At 32.3% G+C, this 19,267-nt stretch overlaps 1 protein-coding gene across 1 annotated transcript; it reads right to left on the reverse strand.

Annotated features, from left to right (window-relative positions):
* Positions 1-366: 366 nt before the first annotated feature.
* Positions 367-14,143, reverse strand: LOC117125042 (enhancer of polycomb homolog 1-like). The gene is made up of 14 exons (XM_033271403.1): positions 13,719-14,143; positions 11,810-11,969; positions 11,197-11,342; positions 10,144-10,239; positions 8,756-8,931; positions 8,341-8,421; positions 7,936-8,059; positions 7,626-7,775; positions 6,717-6,803; positions 6,332-6,486; positions 6,003-6,242; positions 3,738-4,195; positions 2,669-3,023; positions 367-1,810 (listed from the first exon to the last, which is right to left on the reverse strand). Exons 1-14 carry the CDS (start codon positions 13,869-13,871, stop codon positions 1,738-1,740), a joined length of 2,454 nt encoding a protein of 817 aa, XP_033127294.1. The 5' UTR covers positions 13,872-14,143; the 3' UTR covers positions 367-1,737.
* Between the last annotated feature and the right edge of the window lie 5,124 nt (positions 14,144-19,267).

Genomic DNA, 19,267 nt, shown 5'->3' on the forward strand with positions numbered 1-19,267 from the left:
ATTACAGATGACAATTAACAAAGGTCAAATAACCAAAGGTCAACATGTGACCTTGACTTGGTGCCATGGATTTCTTAACCTTAATGCTAACTTGCAATCTTAAAAAATGGCCCCTGGCAGAAATAACTCCAAGTCCCAAATGGCCTTTAAACCAGTTCCAAGTGGAAAGTGAGTAAAAATGGCATTGGTAAAGGTTGACCGCATGTAGTAAGTAGATAAAATGACCATTAAACTTTGCCCTAATAAGTCAGTTTAGATAAAAATGGCCCATGCAAAATGATCTAAGTGTTGGGTAAACAAAAAATATGTTTTGTTACTGTTTTCACCAAAAGAGTGAAAAGCAACCCCAGAACTAAAATGTAACAATAAATTTATTTAATCAATAATTAACAACATTCATGATTGGTTTATAGTGATACATGCTTTAAGTATATTAATGTTTATAGTTAATTTAAAAATAGATTTTTGAAATTCATTTATATTTGGGTCACAAACATGCCTTGTCCATAAACATTCATTAATCACAAGAAGTGCATCTAATAAATTTAATACAGCACATTTGGACAACATTATTAATTCTACAGTAAATGGTATATCTGATAATTTATAAATCCCCAAAACTAACTGGATAAACTAGCCAATTCAATTTATTCAATATTTCAAATCAAAACACCATTTCAACCTACATTGTTTATCTACTGTTATTTAAGAAGAAATGGTTAATTTTTTAAGTTTATTATTTTCTTATCATTTTATTAACCTAATGTGTAATACATCGACAAATTAATTAATTCCATGCACTAAATTTTTTTCTCATGAATGTATAAAATAAATTTTTGGTTTAGAAAGAAAATATGTAAAACAGTGCTACACTTGTTACATTTAATTGACTGCTTTTAGATTAGACCATATCATTTGGTTTAACTATAAACTGGCATTCTTCCATTTACTCATTCATAAAAACATATTCTGTTGCTTTGTACAGTATGTGTTTTAATACCTATAAATACTGTCCAAATTATGGAAAGAATTGTTTTTTTGGTTTTTCCTTTCATATTCCTAGGGCCATTTTCACTTACCAATGGCCATATATATTGGGGATATATTTATCTAGTTACTACATGCAGCAATTTTTACTTTAAGACATTTCTATCAACTGTACTTAAAAAAAGAGACCATATTTAGTAGGACAATTTCTACCTATTTTCCACTTGGAATATATTAACTGGTAACAATATGAGCATTCACCATTTGGAGCCATATTATCTATAGAGGGGCCATTTTTATCTACCTATTACTACTACTTAGGGGCATGTTTAACCTTTGACACTAATGGCAACCAGCTTCATTTACTGCAGACACATATTTCAAAAAGTGATTTCCTTTTCAATGGTAACTTCCCAATTGCTAGCTAGGCCTGAAAATGGAAGAGCATAATTCAGTCCATGTGTAGATAAACCAATGAGTTTAGTATTTTTTTCTATGTACGCATTTGAAATCAGGCAAATAGAGAAAATTGAATATTGAATGCTGATGAGTGTAAAAACCTGACTTCACAGCACGGTTGATGTCTTGTTTCTGGCTAGCATTGGGTTACACCATCATCTTGTATCATGTTTTCCTATAGTTTCGCAAACATTAGTGCGATCCACGTCAATAATATCATTATTTTGGCCGAGGCGATGGAGCATTTGAATGATGAATTCATTAGCCTGAATGGTGTGTGCTTTTCTGCCTTCACGTTACTTCAGTTACTAAAGCTTTTTCTTGTTTTACTGGGTTCCCTAGACCACCAGCCCCATCATGATTACTACAAACCAAGAAATAAAAATACATCAACATTCAAATACTTAAGATAAGGGCATATCATATTGATCTGTTATTTGAGGTGCATCAACAACTAGTGCTGTACATATATGCAAAAGAGTGAGGAATTATTTGCTTTAAAAGTAAACTAGAAGAATATTTTTTTCTAGTAGGTATTAGTAATGTAGTTACTATGATATACCCCTTTAACAGCGTGACATTAGTGTAAGATACCGAAACCAAAGAAAAATGCAAAGCGCCGTGCGCAGCGCTACACAATCTTGGTAATACAGTAGCTTACACTAACGTTACGCTGATAAAGGGGCAAAATCATAATGGCCTATAACTTCATAAAAAATTGCCAAGAAACAAATTTAAAGTTGAATCTACTACTAAGTGACATAGAAAAAAATCATCTTTCTAGTTTCCTTTTAATCAAATTTCAATTTCCAATGAAGCCCTTATGTTCCAGTTGGCATTGGCAGCAAAAGATTCCGGGTTCGATTGACTGTTGGGGCAATTTTTTTCTCACGCTACCAGATTCCTCTCTGTTAAAGTTCAAGCTTCAAATAATCAAAGAACATGAATAAAACAGGAGATAACAAAAATCAAAATAAATATCAAAATAATGCCAAGAAAGACATATAGAAGTTTTAAAAATGGCAAATCTGAAAAAATCATATACAGCCCACTATTTATAAATCTCAAATATGTCAATATTATTAATATGTTTCATATTTATTGTATGATGTGCAATGATGAAAGAAAAAAGGGAATGTCTGTTATTAACAACTCATAAGGCTTGCCTTAAGATTATATGAAATCACAATTTGATTGAAATCTTGTAGCCCAATCATCTCACCTTGACAGACTGCCAATTTTACTTGATGAAGACGTGAACCTGACAACCGTTGAAGATGGCATAGATTGTGGCTTATTTACAATTGAGTTTACCGAGGACACCATCTTTAAGTTAAGGCCCGGTTTAATAGCCTCGTCAGCGATACTATCATTATTTGTCTTTGTTTTTGATGTCAACTCTATGGAATTGTTCACTAGGCTGTTAGTGCCACTGCTGGTGACCGTGTGTTTTGATTCTGAGGTGATATGCTGATTTGAATGTTGGGGAATTTTTACAGCCGTCGGTAACGGATAATTCAGTTGTAATACAGTAGCAGCCGGTGCAGTGGAATGGCCTTGGGTTGCTAATATAGGACCTGGACAAATTTAAAAGAAAAGAAATAAACAATAAATGTTTGACTAATAATTTACGTTCACCTTAAAAAAAAATTAAATCAAAATAACTAAAGATAATAGCTATAGAATTTGCAAATAATGAGTTGTGGGTTGAAAGAAATTAAAAGGATAAAAAATGATGGGATATATTACGCATAGAAAAAACACTTGTTGTTAACACTGTTGGCATTATCACTGTTGGTGTTTGTACTATCGGCGTTGGCGCCCTTAGTGTTAACACTTTTATTAAAGCTCTTAAGCAGGCACACACTGCATTGTATGACTAATCCATCTATTCTTTCTTGTGAGCGTTTGACAATGCGACGCTGTCTGCTATTGTCGGTGACAGACCGAGGGGATCGTCATTAAAATGATGAGTTGCGCACCTTGTCTTGTTTTGTTCTCCAAGGAAACAAATCGGCAGATGACCGTCGGCACAGTTTGTGCTCGGCTTAGATTTAGCGCTCTTAGGTTTAGCAGTCTTAAAGTCAACCATCTTGGAGTTACCACTCCTAGAGTTGGCACTCTAGTATATGTCCCCAAACACAGAAGGAAATAGCTATGTATTGCTTCTCTAACACTCCAAACAGAATTAGGAAGATGGATACTTTTTTTGTTGTATCTATAAATGCTAAATGTCATCCTGGCGAGCATGTAAATGCTCTACAACTTAGTTAAAACAAAACCTTACTCACCTCGTCCAGTAACCTCTACTACAGGTTCAAGTGTAACTCGACTATTATTTTTATTTTCAATTTCATTTGAAGTTCGTGAATTTAATGAGCTCTCCGGTTGAACCAGTAGCGGCACCTGCTCAACAACTGGTACTGTAACCGAATTCGCACAACTGCTAGGTTCCAATGTGAATTTAGATGTAGGAAGTGTTGAAAAACATCCGTTCATATTGTAAGATGTCGGACTCCCTACATCTACTTCTATTGTCTGTGAATCAACATCGGTAATCACTTTGTCTTTCGAAAGTGTTGATGCTAACTCCTCACACGTGTCCATATCTGAGAGAATCTGCTGCGGAGGTTTGCTTGATGCTTGCGTCAAGAAATTTGTTAGTAAATTATCTTCCAAAACAGTAGGCTTTGGAGGATCTAGGTTGAGTACCTCCTTAGGAGGTGGTGTCTTTGGTCTATAATGAGGCCTAAAAAAGAAATATATAATAATAATCTTCACAATCTGTGATAAAATAATAGAAACTAAATATTACATAATAATAAAAGAAAATTAAATACGATTTAATATTTGAATTGCTTAGCTATTACAGTATCTAGGTTAAATTTAAGTTTCATTAATAAATTACGATGATTAATATTTTTCTTGCCGATTATGTATAATAAATATTTCAGTTTCTATATTTCTTTGCATCAATTTAAGGACTTGTGTAGTAAGGTTAATAAAATAGTGAAAACTTAATTGGTCTGAAGTACAGTAGTAGGCTTCATTGAAAAGTTAAAACTTACTTGACCCTTTTAAATGACCTACTTGGTGTTTAAATGAATATTAAAGTGGATATTAAAAAAACAATAATTTTTTGACAAAACTGATGCAAAAATAATTCTCAATAGTAAAATGTCTGTAATTAATGAAAAAGTAAATTTTCTGCAATCATTTTTCATTGGAATAAATTATTTCATTCTCGCAAACTTAAATTTGATTGGTTTTCCAGATTAACCACAAACAGGATATCTTCAATATGGCTTTTGTACATGATAACAATAAGAAACCATTGTTGTCTGTGTTATCTCAAGATCACTTAACACACCTTAAAATAAACTGCAAATTTGTAAACACAAAACTACATTAAATCTAAAACAGTTCACAAACACTGAAGAACATTTACATTATATTGGAAGGGTATTTTTTTTAGACAGCATTTGTAATTGTCAATATTAGCAATTACTATTATTTTTATTTTATTTTATTTATTTCCAGACACAAACAATAATAACATACAATAACTTCAAAAAGGTTTGACATAAAATAAAAAATGCAGTAGCATAAAACAGGGACTGAGGATTGCTTTAAAAGCCAACTTAATCAATGTATTTAAAATTTATAATCAATACAGTGAGATTAAGGCAAAATAAAAAAACATTGTAAGTGGATTAGGTTAAACAATCAAAAGAGGAAATCTATAAGTCAGCGGGAGGTGTAGATTTGATGATGAAAAGGGAATATACAAAACACAGCATTCATTGTGGGTGTTAAACAGATAGTAAAATGACAGTGTGCAAAACACAATTGCAAAATGTCTACATAAAAAATAATGGTTGTCCATGAATTGTCAATACTAGATAATAAAAGGGGTAATACAAACACATGGAGAGTGATGATTCAATGAGAAAGAATGTTATCACGTTGGATAACCATATACGTAATCTAAGCCTTCGATCATTAAATTACTATTGGTGTCTGTTTCTAATCCTGTGAAAGATTTTTTTCTCACAAGTCAGTCCCTAATTTCATGAGTTTATATAGCATCACATTATCCATTGAAGTGGACCACTGTATATCCTGTCTCTTATACACATCTAGATGTGTATAAGAGACAGGTCTTAAAGTCAACCATCTTGGAGTTACCACTCCTGGAGTTGGCACTCTAGTATATGTCCCCAAACGCAGAAGGAAATAGCTATGTATTGCTTCTCTAACACTCCAAACAAAATTAGGAAGATGAGCTCTCAACGAATGTAGTCCTGTAAATAAATGAATAAAGAAATTTTGTAATAAAAGGCACACCCCTCCCCCCACCAAACCACCACCATGGCGGCAAATTAGTTCCACTGGATGGGTTAAAATACTACAAAATGACCATTAATTTTTCATTGGAATACGGATTTAGTTTCAATTCAATTTTCGCATCCCCAGGCCGTTTCACATCCCCTCCCAGGCAAAAAATCAGCCTACGCCCCTTCACATGGTTACAAAAAACATGCAAGTAATCTTACATTCTGCTTGCTCGTATATCTGCTATTATCCTTTCTAAAGGTGGAAGACTTTCTGTTGGGGACGGCCAAGTACTTGATTGCGATGCTCCCCTATACCGCCCTCTATCATCAAGTGAATGAGTGCTTAATGACACGGACTGTTGCCAAGATGATGGTTGTTTAATTTCAGGGTTGAAAACAGATGTATCCATTTTCCGAAGCTGATCGTCAACTCCTGTATATGCTCTGTCAAGCACGATTCTGGGAAAAAAAAAACACATGGAAAAGTATAATCCTAAGATCAGTGACACTTGTGGATCATTTACAGTATTTCAAAACTTGTAACATACCTTCCTCCCCTGCCCATTCTTCTTCTCGCAAAACCAATACATTTACTAGTATCTTTGACTTTTAGTGAGGTACAACAGTAGCGGTATCGTTTATCTGATATGTCTTTGATATGTTGATTTGACCATGGCCAACCTGACACAAGACGTGGATGAGGCTATAAATAGAAAAAAGACATAATTAGGTTACACAATAATTTTACATTTGTTAAGGGAAAGTGAATTGATTAAATTTTATTCATGTTTTGAAAATTAGTCTTGAACAAATTTCTATAAAAGACGGTAAAGAATACCATGTGATTAATGGCAATTTAAACATTTTTTGTAAGATTTTTTTGCAAATTAACCAAAAAATACATAAATAAATTAACGTTATAAATGACCGTACCGCATGATAATTGCAGCCCTTCCTTCGTCTGAAGGCAAAGGGACCATCAGGATCGTTCTCCTCTTCCTGATCAGAAATTGATTGCACCTGAAATTTCGAAAATAAAACTTTATTGTTTATACTGTACTTAGTATAGTAGTGGAGAATGGCTGTGTTTAATAATTCTAAATTGTTGCATTTATATAATGTCATAGAATTGTTAGGGTCAGATGTAGTCACTTTTTTCTTTTAAATCACACAATATATCATTGGTATGGAGAAATATCTCTACTATAGAGATAATAAATTTATTATCACCATTTTTCTATTGTACAGAATCATGCACTTTGTATTTTATGGTCAATGACAAAAGAAATTATGAGCAAATACATGTGTTTCAACATATTTAAAAAATATGATAGGAAAAATATTTTATGTTAGATATGAACAATATTTTGTGCATTTTGTCATCATGTGCTGTCAACCCAATAACTAAAACCCATCAGTATTCGAATATTTTTTTCAACAAAAAAAAAATTATTTTTAATCTATTTGTAAGGCAATAAGTAGGTGAAGGTTCATATCACTGCTGATGACAGTGGCTTTGCTTCTATTGTATCTTCCTAGGAACTACTACACTGCACTCTCCAACTCAAGACCCCTCTAATTCGAGACCAATTTTTTAAAGAACCAAATAACATTTGTAAATACTTTAACGCAAAGCTAACTCTCTATATAGAGACCAAACCCCCGAGACTAACCCAAATTTTCAGGTCTCAAAGTGGTCTCGAATTGGAGGGCGAACTGTATTTATTTTTTATTTAAATGTATGCTGTGTATTGTTTTGTAACTATTTAACTAAATAAATAATAAAGAAATAAATTCAGAAAATAGTGTAGGATTTTTTTTTATTGCTGTTTGTATACTTACTGGAGAAATATCTTCATCAGATAGTCGGTAGTCACGGAATCGTGGGTCTAGATCATTGAACATCGGTAACATGTTACGTTGTCTCTGCTTGTCCGTACTCACTTTATGCTTGCGTTTCTTATATTCGCGTTTCTTCCTCACACCATCCTCCTATTAGTAAATTTCATTAAATTCATTTTATTTTCATTTTGTTTTAATTTAAAATACAGAAAATATTCAAATTATTGAACACTCTTGCAGACTTGATATTTATTTTTAAAAAAACAACATTATGTTACATAATTTTTAATTTTATATATACTGTACATACTGTTTGACCCCATGACTTGTAGTGGTTGCCATTAGGTATAATAGGGATTGAGTAGGATGGTTGTTTCTTGGCCAATTCTTCGCATTCACGTAACAATTCGCCACTGAAGTCCTGAGTAGTGTACCTAACAAAAGAATTTGCAAATAAAACATCTTTACTTTTGCATTTATGCGAACACCATCATATAAAGACAATAACCACAAGGAATAACTACTGGACTACTAATCAATACAAGGAATCAATACTGGATTTATAATCATAATATATGTATTGAAAAGAAAAACAAATCTTCCAAATACAGGTCTACCTCTAATTAAAAACCACCTTCAATAAAACACCACTTTTTCTGCAGCCCCCTTTTTTCTCCAGACCTGTATGCTGTAAAACTACATTTTTAATGCTTACCGTTTTTCAAATACCTCTATTGTTAAATGTAGTTTTTCCTTTTTGTACTTCTCTCTTCTTTTTACCATTTCAAGTAAGGTTCTGGAGAGAAACAAAAGATGAAAATTAATAATAGTATATAATGCAAAGGCAGAAAATAATATTTCCATTCAATAATATCTCCATTCTCATTTTGAGGCCTTCATGATAGAGCAGATGAAAGCATCCAGGCAATACCCAAAATCACTCCTTGTCCCTGTGAATTATGTTATGAACACGATAAAAATATAAAATTTGAAAAATAAGTAAAAGTACAAGCATTGTTAGAAAAAAAAAAAATTTAAAAAACGGCTGCTTTTTGCAAGTGGTAGATGACTGAGAAATTAATATTCAATTTAAACATCATACATCATTTAAATTGGTATTGTTAACTTACACAGCTCTATTTAAATCTCTCCGAAGTTTTAACATTTTCTCGTACGATGCTTCATCATTTTTGCGATTCTTCCTTGTCTGCATTTTCTCCGTCCGCCTCCTGAACGCCACGTAAGGGTTACTAGTTGTTGAGCCATCTCGCTTTTCCTGTTTCACAGTAGGTATTAAACCATGACCCTGTTTTAAAAATAAGCATTATACCACATGTGAAGTCTTAATGCAGTCAATAATTTTACACAGAATTTGCACATATAGTATATTGTATTAGACTTGTCTACAGCCATGGAAAGAATGAAGTTGTGGTTGAGTTAGAAAATAATTAGATTATTAAAAATAAAATTATTAATACATAACATCATTTATATAGCGCTATATCATGAAGGTTAGAGCGCTCATAGCATGGACATCAGTAGCTCATACTGTTAACTTTCTTCGCCCCCAAGGGTCTCTTCGTGTCTGAGCTGGACGGTAATCCGGTACCAGCTACTCTAGTCTGTCCACAACAAGGGCTGTATGGACCAATACACCAGGGTAACCCCCTACTCGTCTTAAAAGATGTACTGGGTTCTTTATAGTGCACATGAGCCTATTGTGTAGAGTGGGCCTACTGTACAGTTTATAGTCCTTATACAAGACGACTTGTTCCACCTCCAGAACCAAGGCATGTGCTCGTCTATTCTTACAAATATAAAGCCCTCATTACACTATCAAACTTTATGTGACAAATATGCTCATATTTGTTGTTAATTATGACATCATCATTACCACATAAGATATGACAGTGTGGACAAAGCTATATACAAATTCACTAATTAAAGCATGGAACAATTGAGAGTTATTTTATTTACTTTATTTATTCATTTATTAAACAATATTTTATGAGGGGCCTCTTACAGCGAAGCTGACTCAAAGAGGCCCTCAATTACAAAAAAAAAAAAAAACACCCTGCATTTTACAAGATTTGAACCCATGACCCTGAGATAGGAAGTAATTAACTCAGGCACCAAACAACAGCACCAATCAACTCTATGTTGATGCATTATTATTATTACGCAGAAATATATGACATATGATGCCAAAATTTAATCTGTACATCCGAATTGCATTGAAGACTTATTAAGTGCTTAATGAACAGTATCGTTCATCATTTGATATAGAATTATTTTAATTTATCTTGACCTTTTAAGTTTATATATTTTTTTTAACTTATATTCTTATAGCTTTAGCATGTAGTTAAGTTTAGTTTACTGGGGCTCCAAACTTTTTTCTTGGTGACTTTGTTGCTTTTGGGGTCCAAGGCACTTGTCTGAATAATTGAATGAAATAAAATAAATGCCTAGATTTCAGTATGTATGTGGATATTAAAATGAAGTTGATATGGGAACTTACTGTACTCAATCTTTTATTCAACCAATAATCATAGACTGCAATGATAAGGTCATCATCTTCTTTTAGTAGTAGTTTTGCTTCTTTCAGATTCACAACCTGCCCAAAAAAAAAAAAAAAAAAAAAAACTGTTTTAAAAAAAAAAAAAAAAAAATACTGTTGTATGCCCATATCCAGTAGTCATGATGTACCTGTATATGGTCATGATGTGATGTCATCATGACCATATTTAGACAGGTCACATGTTTTTGATAGTAAGCACAGGTCTTAAGTTATTCATGAATTAGGACCATTGTTCAAAGCAATGCCTGTCTGGATACTGTTGGTAAGGTCTCACAAGACAACAGTAATTTGTATAGAGTGTTCATGCATTCCTAGACCTGATCAGTGAATAACATGTTTTGATGATTGATGACGAGTTGTTATACAAATAATAAATATTTATGAGTGCAATGGTAGAATATTTTCATAAGTTGAAAGATTGGCTGTTCCATTTGACGAGGTGGAACCGAGTCAAATGGAACAGTCAATTTTTTAACGCATGAAAATATTTTTTCCATTGCGCGAATAAAAAACATTCATTACTTGTTTTATAACACACCTAAAATAGATCCCTGTCATTTGATATTTTATAAAAAAGAAATCTACCTTTTTTTCTGAATGGAGATTCTTGTCATTTAATATTTCATGAAAAAAATGTACCCTTTTTCTAAATGAAACAGTCCAGCGTCTTTTTAATCAGTCAAAAGACTATAAGTTGAAAGTCATATCCTAGGCACCGTGCAATCAAGCAAAACAGAAAGAACGAAAATGCACAGATGGAAGTAAAAATGCACGGTGGAACTATAATTCCATAAGTGACGAAATGGGGTAAATAACCAATGTCACATGATACAAAATCAACCAATCAAATGACATGGATCTACTGTATTTAGGTGTGTTATAAAACGTTTTACTGACACTCCACAATGGTCCATTGTATTTTAGATTTCTAATTGTGTAACAAATTATATAACAACTACACAAGATTGGCTCAACAGTAAATTTAATACTGACCGTTTGCCCACTGCCCTTCTCAAGCCGGTCCATCATCTCTTCAAACTGATGTGAAGTGATGTCAAATGTCTTGGCTTGTTTCTTAACCCATTCTTCATCATCTGAATCCATATCGTAGTCCGGAGTTTCTTGTTCCATACCAAATGCTGAAAAAAAAAATTTGGAATCTCAATTATCTGAAAATCTCTGTTCTCAGCATAATATAAATATAATACATCAAATTAAAATTACAGGCCTCCCAACAATTAAAGACAAACTTAGGGACCAAGGTTTTCATGGTCATAAGCAGTTTTGATCTTTAATTATAAAAATGTTCATTATAAAGTTAATAAAAGATTGGTTAAAGATCCAGGGTCCAGAGACAAGTTCTTTAATTGGAGGTGGTCATTAATTGGAAGTGGTCATTAATTGGAGGGGTCTTCATTGGAGGATGTATTATAAACATAAAGAAGGTTATGGTGATCATTGGCATTGCTATACAATTTATTATATAACATTAAAAATAATTTTAATTTTTTAAAATAATTTTTATTTGATATTCTGGGAGGTATTCTTACAATAGAGAATTTGAAAAAGGTATCAAAATGCGATAGAATACAGGATTATTGCTTACTTTGCACATGGATATACTGCCTTGGTTGCTTAAATGTACCCTCGTAGACTTGTTCATAATTTTCCTTGTTAATGAATTTACAATCCGGTGTAGGAATAACCAAATGATTGGCTGAACCGTATACTTGCTGTGCAGAAATAGCCCTCTGTAAATGATGTTCCTATTTTAAACAAAACAAATAAATTGATTACCATTTCAACCATTCATTCATACAAAAGATAAACAAAATCACTGATCCGTATGTCCTCACCATCATGATAAATTTCAAAATTTAAAATAATACAATATGGTCCATTTATTTTCAATTTCTATTCTTAAAATAACTTGTTTTATAATCTCCATTATCATTCAATCATCATCATATTCAAATCATATTTAATCATCATGAACCCAATCATAATCAATGATTATAATAATCTTTAATCGTCATCATAATCATTATAATCAATAATAATCAATCATCATTCTAATCATCATAATATTAATCAATAATCATAATAATAATTACTCATCAGAATCATCATAATAACCAACCATCATAATCAACTGATCATTCTTCATCGTCATCATCATCTCATCATAATCAATAATAATCATCATCCCAATCATCATCATATTAATCAATAATCATAATTACTCATCAGAATCATCAACTATCACAATCAATTGATCATTCATCATAATCAATAATAATCAATCATCATCATCCTAATCATCATCATATTAATCAATAATCATAATTACTCATCACAAGCATCATAATCAATCGATCATTCAACATAATCATCAATCATAATCATCATCATCAAATGCCGGCTAGAGTTGGGTGTTGGTTGCCCAGCTCCTGCATTAACTCTCGCATGAAATGAGGGTTAACCGGATAAGGGACATGTTGGCACAGACACTGCATAACTCGTGACCCAGCCAAAATTTCTGATTCAAAATTGGAATTAAAAATCACAATCAATCATGGACCCATTAAACATCAACCATCAATCAAAATCCATAATCAACAAAATGTCAAACGAACAAACTGTGTTTGTAGAGCTGTTGTTTTTTTTTTTTTTTGGGGGGGGAGGGGGATTTTACAGTTACAATTGACATCATGTGTATGCTAAGAATTTGGTACCCCATAGCAAATTGTTTAAAATCATTTTTGAGCCATCTGACTGGGATATAGACCTACTGTAATTAACCATTTTGATAAAAATCTATTTCAATCAAACCACTCTTAATTCAAAGTATAAAAAAAAAATTGTTATACATTACAGTATGGATAAACAGAAAGAAAAATATAAAATTAATTTCAAAAATATCATTATTTCAACCACATTGTTGTGATTATTATTCATAACACATAAGCATGTCTTTTGGTACTTCCGCAATTGGCGCCCTCTTTTGTCAATTTCATAGTAAAACGATACTATTATGGGATACTGAATTCAAAATCGTAAAATCATCAATGATGTTTACAAAATTAAGTTGCTTAGTAAGATTCATTTACAACAATATAACTTAGAAGGATGTATCCTAATAGTAGTAAAATACAACAATATAAAAATTATCGTTATTTGAAAGTACATTAGGCTAGTCTAGGCCTATCCAATATTTGACCGAGGCCTCCGCCTAGCCTAGCATTACGCCGTTCAAACCATCACGTGACCCGCCCCTAATTCAATGGACTTCTGTATTTTTGGCACAGTCAGTTCATAAAGTATGGTATGAAAATATTACTTTATTAATAATATATAAAAGGTGAATATTATCTTGAAAACATATTACAATTTGACAAAAATATATTATCGGTTTGTACTCGCGCCAAAAACAGCTGTCCATCAAACAAAATGGCCGCCCAAATATATTACGTATGCATAAATTATCCAGGTAATTGGGGTAGAAATAAACTTACCGATTCTTCCTCTTTTTCCATACCAGATGGCATTTGAGGAACTGCTCGATTGATAGCCGAAAAATCGGGTAAATCTGGTAGCTCCTCAGATTTATAAATTGGCATGGGTTTTGAGGCATCCAGGGCACGAGCCCTGAACGATAGCTTACTCATGTTGATCCAATGAGCACGCGCTACTCTCCCGTGACCCCGTACGATTCAGACGGGAATGTCTTTGTTTCCCGTCTTCAACCGAATTTTCTTCGGCGAAAGGTAGCAAAAATAGATAAATAATGTTATCTACTTCATGATTATACTACAAGTGTCCTATCACTTTTGGTAAAATCCTTGAAAAACGATTTTGAAAATGTTCGATCCTTTCATTTCAACCAAAAAATATGGCGGACACTATTCACCACAGTACCACGATCCTTTGCGGCAGTAACCTCCCAGATGCGCGCGCAGCTCTTTTCTTGCTTTCACAAAATGATCAATGAATCGAATGCTTTCATAATGCGGATAAAATTGGTGAACGACATGGGTACCAAAAGTTTGTATCGAGTATGTAATGAAACAAAACAAATACAATTATAATAAAGCTGTTGTTTTATCGTTTTAATCCAAATTCCCAGCGTAGTCACAGGATGTTATGTTACTTTTATGAAGTAGTACTGTATCTGAAATTAGGCTAAAGGTAGCTGACCTCACTGAGTATACGCATGTTACGTAGTGTTGCTATTATTAATTCATGTCAGGCCCTTGTTTTGTATCATCCGATTCCGAGAGTGCCACATACTGTAGGAATACTTAATTTTTATGACAATAGGTGAACCAATAAATTTGTATGCATATTTAAACCGTGAAAATGTAAAAATATTGTAATACTCGCCTAGTTACATTTTTTAAATAAAATTAATTATTATTTTAGGCTATTATTATTATTATTATTATTATTATTATTATTATTTTTGTTGTATTATTATTATATAATGACAACAATAAAAAATATTTAACAATAAAATTGTCATTATTTTATAATGATTAAGGACAACAACAGTAATAAACAATAATCCTAACTACAAAAATAACAACAAAATAAGGTCTTAATAATTTCAATCGCACTTAAACAGCTCAAAAATGCTGTTTAAGTTTGATTTTTTTTTACTAATTAGGCCTATCATATTATAATAATAAAAGCATTCAAACAATATAGGTCTATAGGATGACGTAGGGCCCTTGAAAGATGATTTTTTTTTGCTGTAAACTCGGCATGGCTATCACAAGGTGCCGGCCTGTGTAAGAACATTCAACATTATAACAACTGAATCAAAAACAATTGTAATAGAAAAAAAAAAGATAAGGAGTCTTCAAGATCTGGCGCAATATAATTCCATCGACCGATTGATTGGTTGGTTAGTTGATTACTGTCCGATTGTTTGATTGATTTCGGATCTTATTTTCTTAACCTCAGCCCCAACCATGGTGAGGGTGGGGCTAGGTTGTTTAGACTCCTATCCTTTGAACCCCTCTACATTCAAATTCCTGGATCCACACAATGGCTAGTATAACCGACCCGAAAAATACAAGATCGAAAAATGGATAAAAGATGAACTTAATACCGAATTCAGGCACTTAAGTTCTAGAATCTAGACTAGAGATTTCTTTATTTGAGAGATTGATTTATTGTGGCTTTGTTGTTTCTCTAAATTTGAAGAAAAAGAATTCAATGTACAGCCGACCTGTAGGCCTATACACTGAGCATCCGGGTTGTATGTTATCAATGTTTGTGTCCATTTTTAATCACCACGTTGTATTGAGTCAGACCTTCGTTATGACCTGAGTACAGTACATGGTGCCTCTCTTTCTATAGGCTATTTATGTTTTTTTTTTGGGTTTTTTTTTATAAATTTCATATTTAGATACTGTAGCTTATCATTCCATTATATTTCTTATATTATGTATTTATTTAATATACTTTTGTACATTGATTTAGAAAGATGTTTATGGATTATATTTTTATTCGGTCGTAGTTTACTTATTCTATGATAAATAATATCTACAAGGATAAAAACACGATTACCGACGGAATTGTGGTCATAAAAGGTCATTTTTGATTAGCTTTGGTTCTTTCAATGTGTAAAATTCGTCCAAACTTTTATGAATGCACGGGCTAAATTACGTAAAAGGCCTTCATAATGATATGCGTGTTGTTTGTAAGCGTTTGTTGACAACGCGTTGCTTAATTTAATGCTTCGCCCACTACCAAGGGATTCCCCCTCCTCCTAAAGACATAACGCTAATTACCCCTAACTTCTTTCATTATTAAATGTCCTTCCAACCTCGTATCCAATTCCCTGTTCTATATAAACCCTGATCCAGAGCCGTCACGTCGAATCCTTTGGGAACGTCGAATCCTTTGGGAAAGTCATGTTCAATAACGTTTTCAATTACACAAATTCTAATTTAACATCACAATGAACAGACAGAAACATTATATTGAAAGAACTTATTTTATTATTTCAATCATTAATAAATATTACTTCTCTTTACAACATTTCAAAGCTCTTTCAAAAATGAACTGCGATTTGTCGCAATAATCCATTAGATATACTTTATCCCATTATGCAAAGGTAAGATAGTGTATTTTGTGACACATAAACCAATTCGCATATGATGCAGTTGTAATAAGTTGGGATTCAATATTCCTATAAAAACAACGCCTTAAATAAAACCATGATCTAAAAAAAAAAAAAAAAACAACAACAAAAAACAACAACCAAATGACATAATTTGGCATTGAGATAAAATGATCGTAGAAGCCAAAACGCTTCAAACTCTGATAATGTGAATTTACTTAAAATAGCCTGTGAATAGCTTCAGTGAATGGATTTTTCCGAAGTGTCAATCAACTTAACAACTGACCAATTAGAACTGTGCCAGGAACACGCGCGTGTCCAACAAGCACACGTGTTGTCCCACAAACGCACGTGTTCGCGTTATGTTTTAACACACAGGTCGACGTCTTGTGGGACCTTAGCAACAATATCCAAGGGGCGGGGCTTAGCAAGAAAGGTTCATTGTATAATCTCGGAAAATTCTCCACTCTTGATGCAACGCGATTCATTTTTCTATTCATGTGCAACAAGCAGCTGTTCTTGGGTGCACTTATGTCTAACGTCATGAATGACATCATCAGTCACAAGACAACTTTTAAACATACAGTACCAATTTAATAGTACTCAATTATTTGAGAGATTCTTTCAAATTTTCCAAATATATTATATCTGTTGAATGTAAGGAGATACGTAGTAATGTACATGATTTATAATATTATATTACTTTATTTTAATAAATATAGTGTAATATTAATATTATTATATTTATTTGCGTAATCATGATTTTGTTAGTAAGAACAAAAATAAAGGTTAAATGTGGACTTTAAATAACTTCTTGCTGTTCTTCCTGCCAATAAGTGCAGCAATAGGCCAAATTAAAAGAAAACCATGTTTATTGTCTGTCTATTTTTGTCCCACCTCCTCCCATTTTTTTTTACAAAAAATACACAACCATTAAAACATCCTCGAAAGGTAACAATTATCCATGTTTGTCTAACAAAAACCTAGATAATGTCACTGTGTGATAAGGCCTCTTCTTTTCCCCATAAAACTAAAACAAGAAACTGTGTTTTTTTATATTTATGTGGCCTAATTGCTGAATACAATATGGTGCAAGATTTCAATCTTAACTCCATTTATAATAAAATACATTTTTCAATCAAATACAGAATGCATTCTGCAGATAACTACACATAAAATGTAGTAAACATTACTTAAAAACTGAGAAGTACATGTTCAGCTCATCTACCATCAACACTTATCAAAACAAGTATTCATGATGAAGAAAAATATTGTGATTCCCTGTATAAATTATTTCTTATATTAAGAACAAAATAAACATCACCATAGATACAAGATATTAACAGTATTCTAATTAAAATGTATCCTTAGTAGTTTAGTCTAAAATCCTCTTTGAACAAATCTTAGTTTAAACTTTACAGATAAAACTGCCCAGCATCATCCAGGCATTTGATTTACAGACGAAGAAATAAACTACATTCCCAAATTGCCAGAAATGGCAAATTATCCCATTTTATACAAGTTCAGTGAAGTTAGATTTTCATGGCAAACATGCTTTAAACAAATTATCAAGAGTGCGTGTTGATCAAATACAAATTCAATACACCAACACAAATTTTTTTTAAACATAAAATTTTGTAAGCAAATCACTTTAGCCAATATACATAAATTATTATACTTTATCTACAGAGGAAAATATATAACATATATAGAAAATTTCAACAATTATTAATTTCATAAAATTTGCTTTGAAAGCGTACATTCTCCAGATTGATAAGAAAAAACAATTTCTGATTAAAACTCTTAATTTTACATTTAGAGGATTTGAAAAAATGACTTAAAAATCATTTATTATACAGTATAACAATTATTCATCTAACACCATAATTTAAAGAAAAATTTTTAAAAAGACATAAATAGAACTAGTTCTATCAAAATGAGCATTTAAAATAAGACATGTAAACATTTACAACTGGTATTTTCATTACTGAATAGAATAATTCAAACATAATAAAATATAATAGTTATATTATTGTACGTTGGAGTGTACTCCAATGGAAGTGTTCTACCAAATTCATTTAAATGATGTTTTGGTACATTATACAGGGCAGCCCCAGGACTTTTGAAAAAATGGGGACACAGGGGCCAGTGTTGCAGATTACCAAAAGAATTTCTATGGAACTAACATTTGTCTATTGTACATTACAGTATTTTTAATTGAATTGGGCAAGATTTCCCCTAAAGTCACTCCTTACAACTTTCCCCCTTGCAAACTCCTCTTGCAAAAACTCGCCCTTTGTCAAAGTCGCCCCCTACAAACTCGGCTCCTTTACATACTGGCCCCCTTCGCCATTATATAACCCATTTTTCAAATTACAGTAGAACCCCAATTCTAAAGACACCCCTATTAAGGGGAGAATTTTTTCAGGCACATATAAAAGGATAGTAATATTTTAACACTATGGTCAACCCCTATTCAGTGGTCATCCCTATTAAGGGGACTCTCTTTTTTGTCCTGAAGGTGTCCCTTTAATAGAGGTTCTACTGTAGTTATATTTTTGTTATACATTGGGCACTTATTTAATATCATATTCGATTTTGTTAAGCTTAAGCTTATACACTGTATATAGTTTTATATATGTTGTTAATTGTACTGTATTTTAATGACAGGGACACTACAAACATATTTTATGTAAGAGCCACCCTGTAGACAATATATGAAGTTAAATCAATTATATAATAGGTTATATAATGATCTTCTTCATCATCTAAGAAATGAGATGCTAAACAATGCAAGATAATAAAAATATAATATCTAAATCATTATAAATAATTATCATCCATACTTGAATTAAGTTACACATTGTACATGTCTTTTATTAAAGGCTTCAATTTGGAAGAAAAAGCTTGGTCCAGACTATCAAAATATTCTTT

This window comes from Anneissia japonica, unplaced genomic scaffold (assembly GCF_011630105.1).
Source record: "Anneissia japonica isolate Jap-2015-1 unplaced genomic scaffold, ASM1163010v1 scaffold9_len2422644_cov172, whole genome shotgun sequence".
NCBI lineage: Eukaryota > Metazoa > Echinodermata > Crinoidea > Comatulida > Comatulidae > Anneissia > Anneissia japonica.

Excerpts from the sequence above, each read along its gene's own strand:
- LOC117125042 (XM_033271403.1), bottom strand. The coding sequence starts at position 13,871 with ATGAGTAAGCTATCGTTCAGGGCTCGTGCCCTGGATGCCTCAAAACCC. Across the intron at positions 6,487-6,716 it reads AGGGCTGCAATTATCATGCG|CCTCATCCACGTCTTGTGTC; the intron begins GTACGGTCATTT and ends TTCTATTTATAG. Across the intron at positions 6,243-6,331 it reads AGAATGGGCAGGGGAGGAAG|AATCGTGCTTGACAGAGCAT; the intron begins GTATGTTACAAG and ends TTTTTTTCCCAG.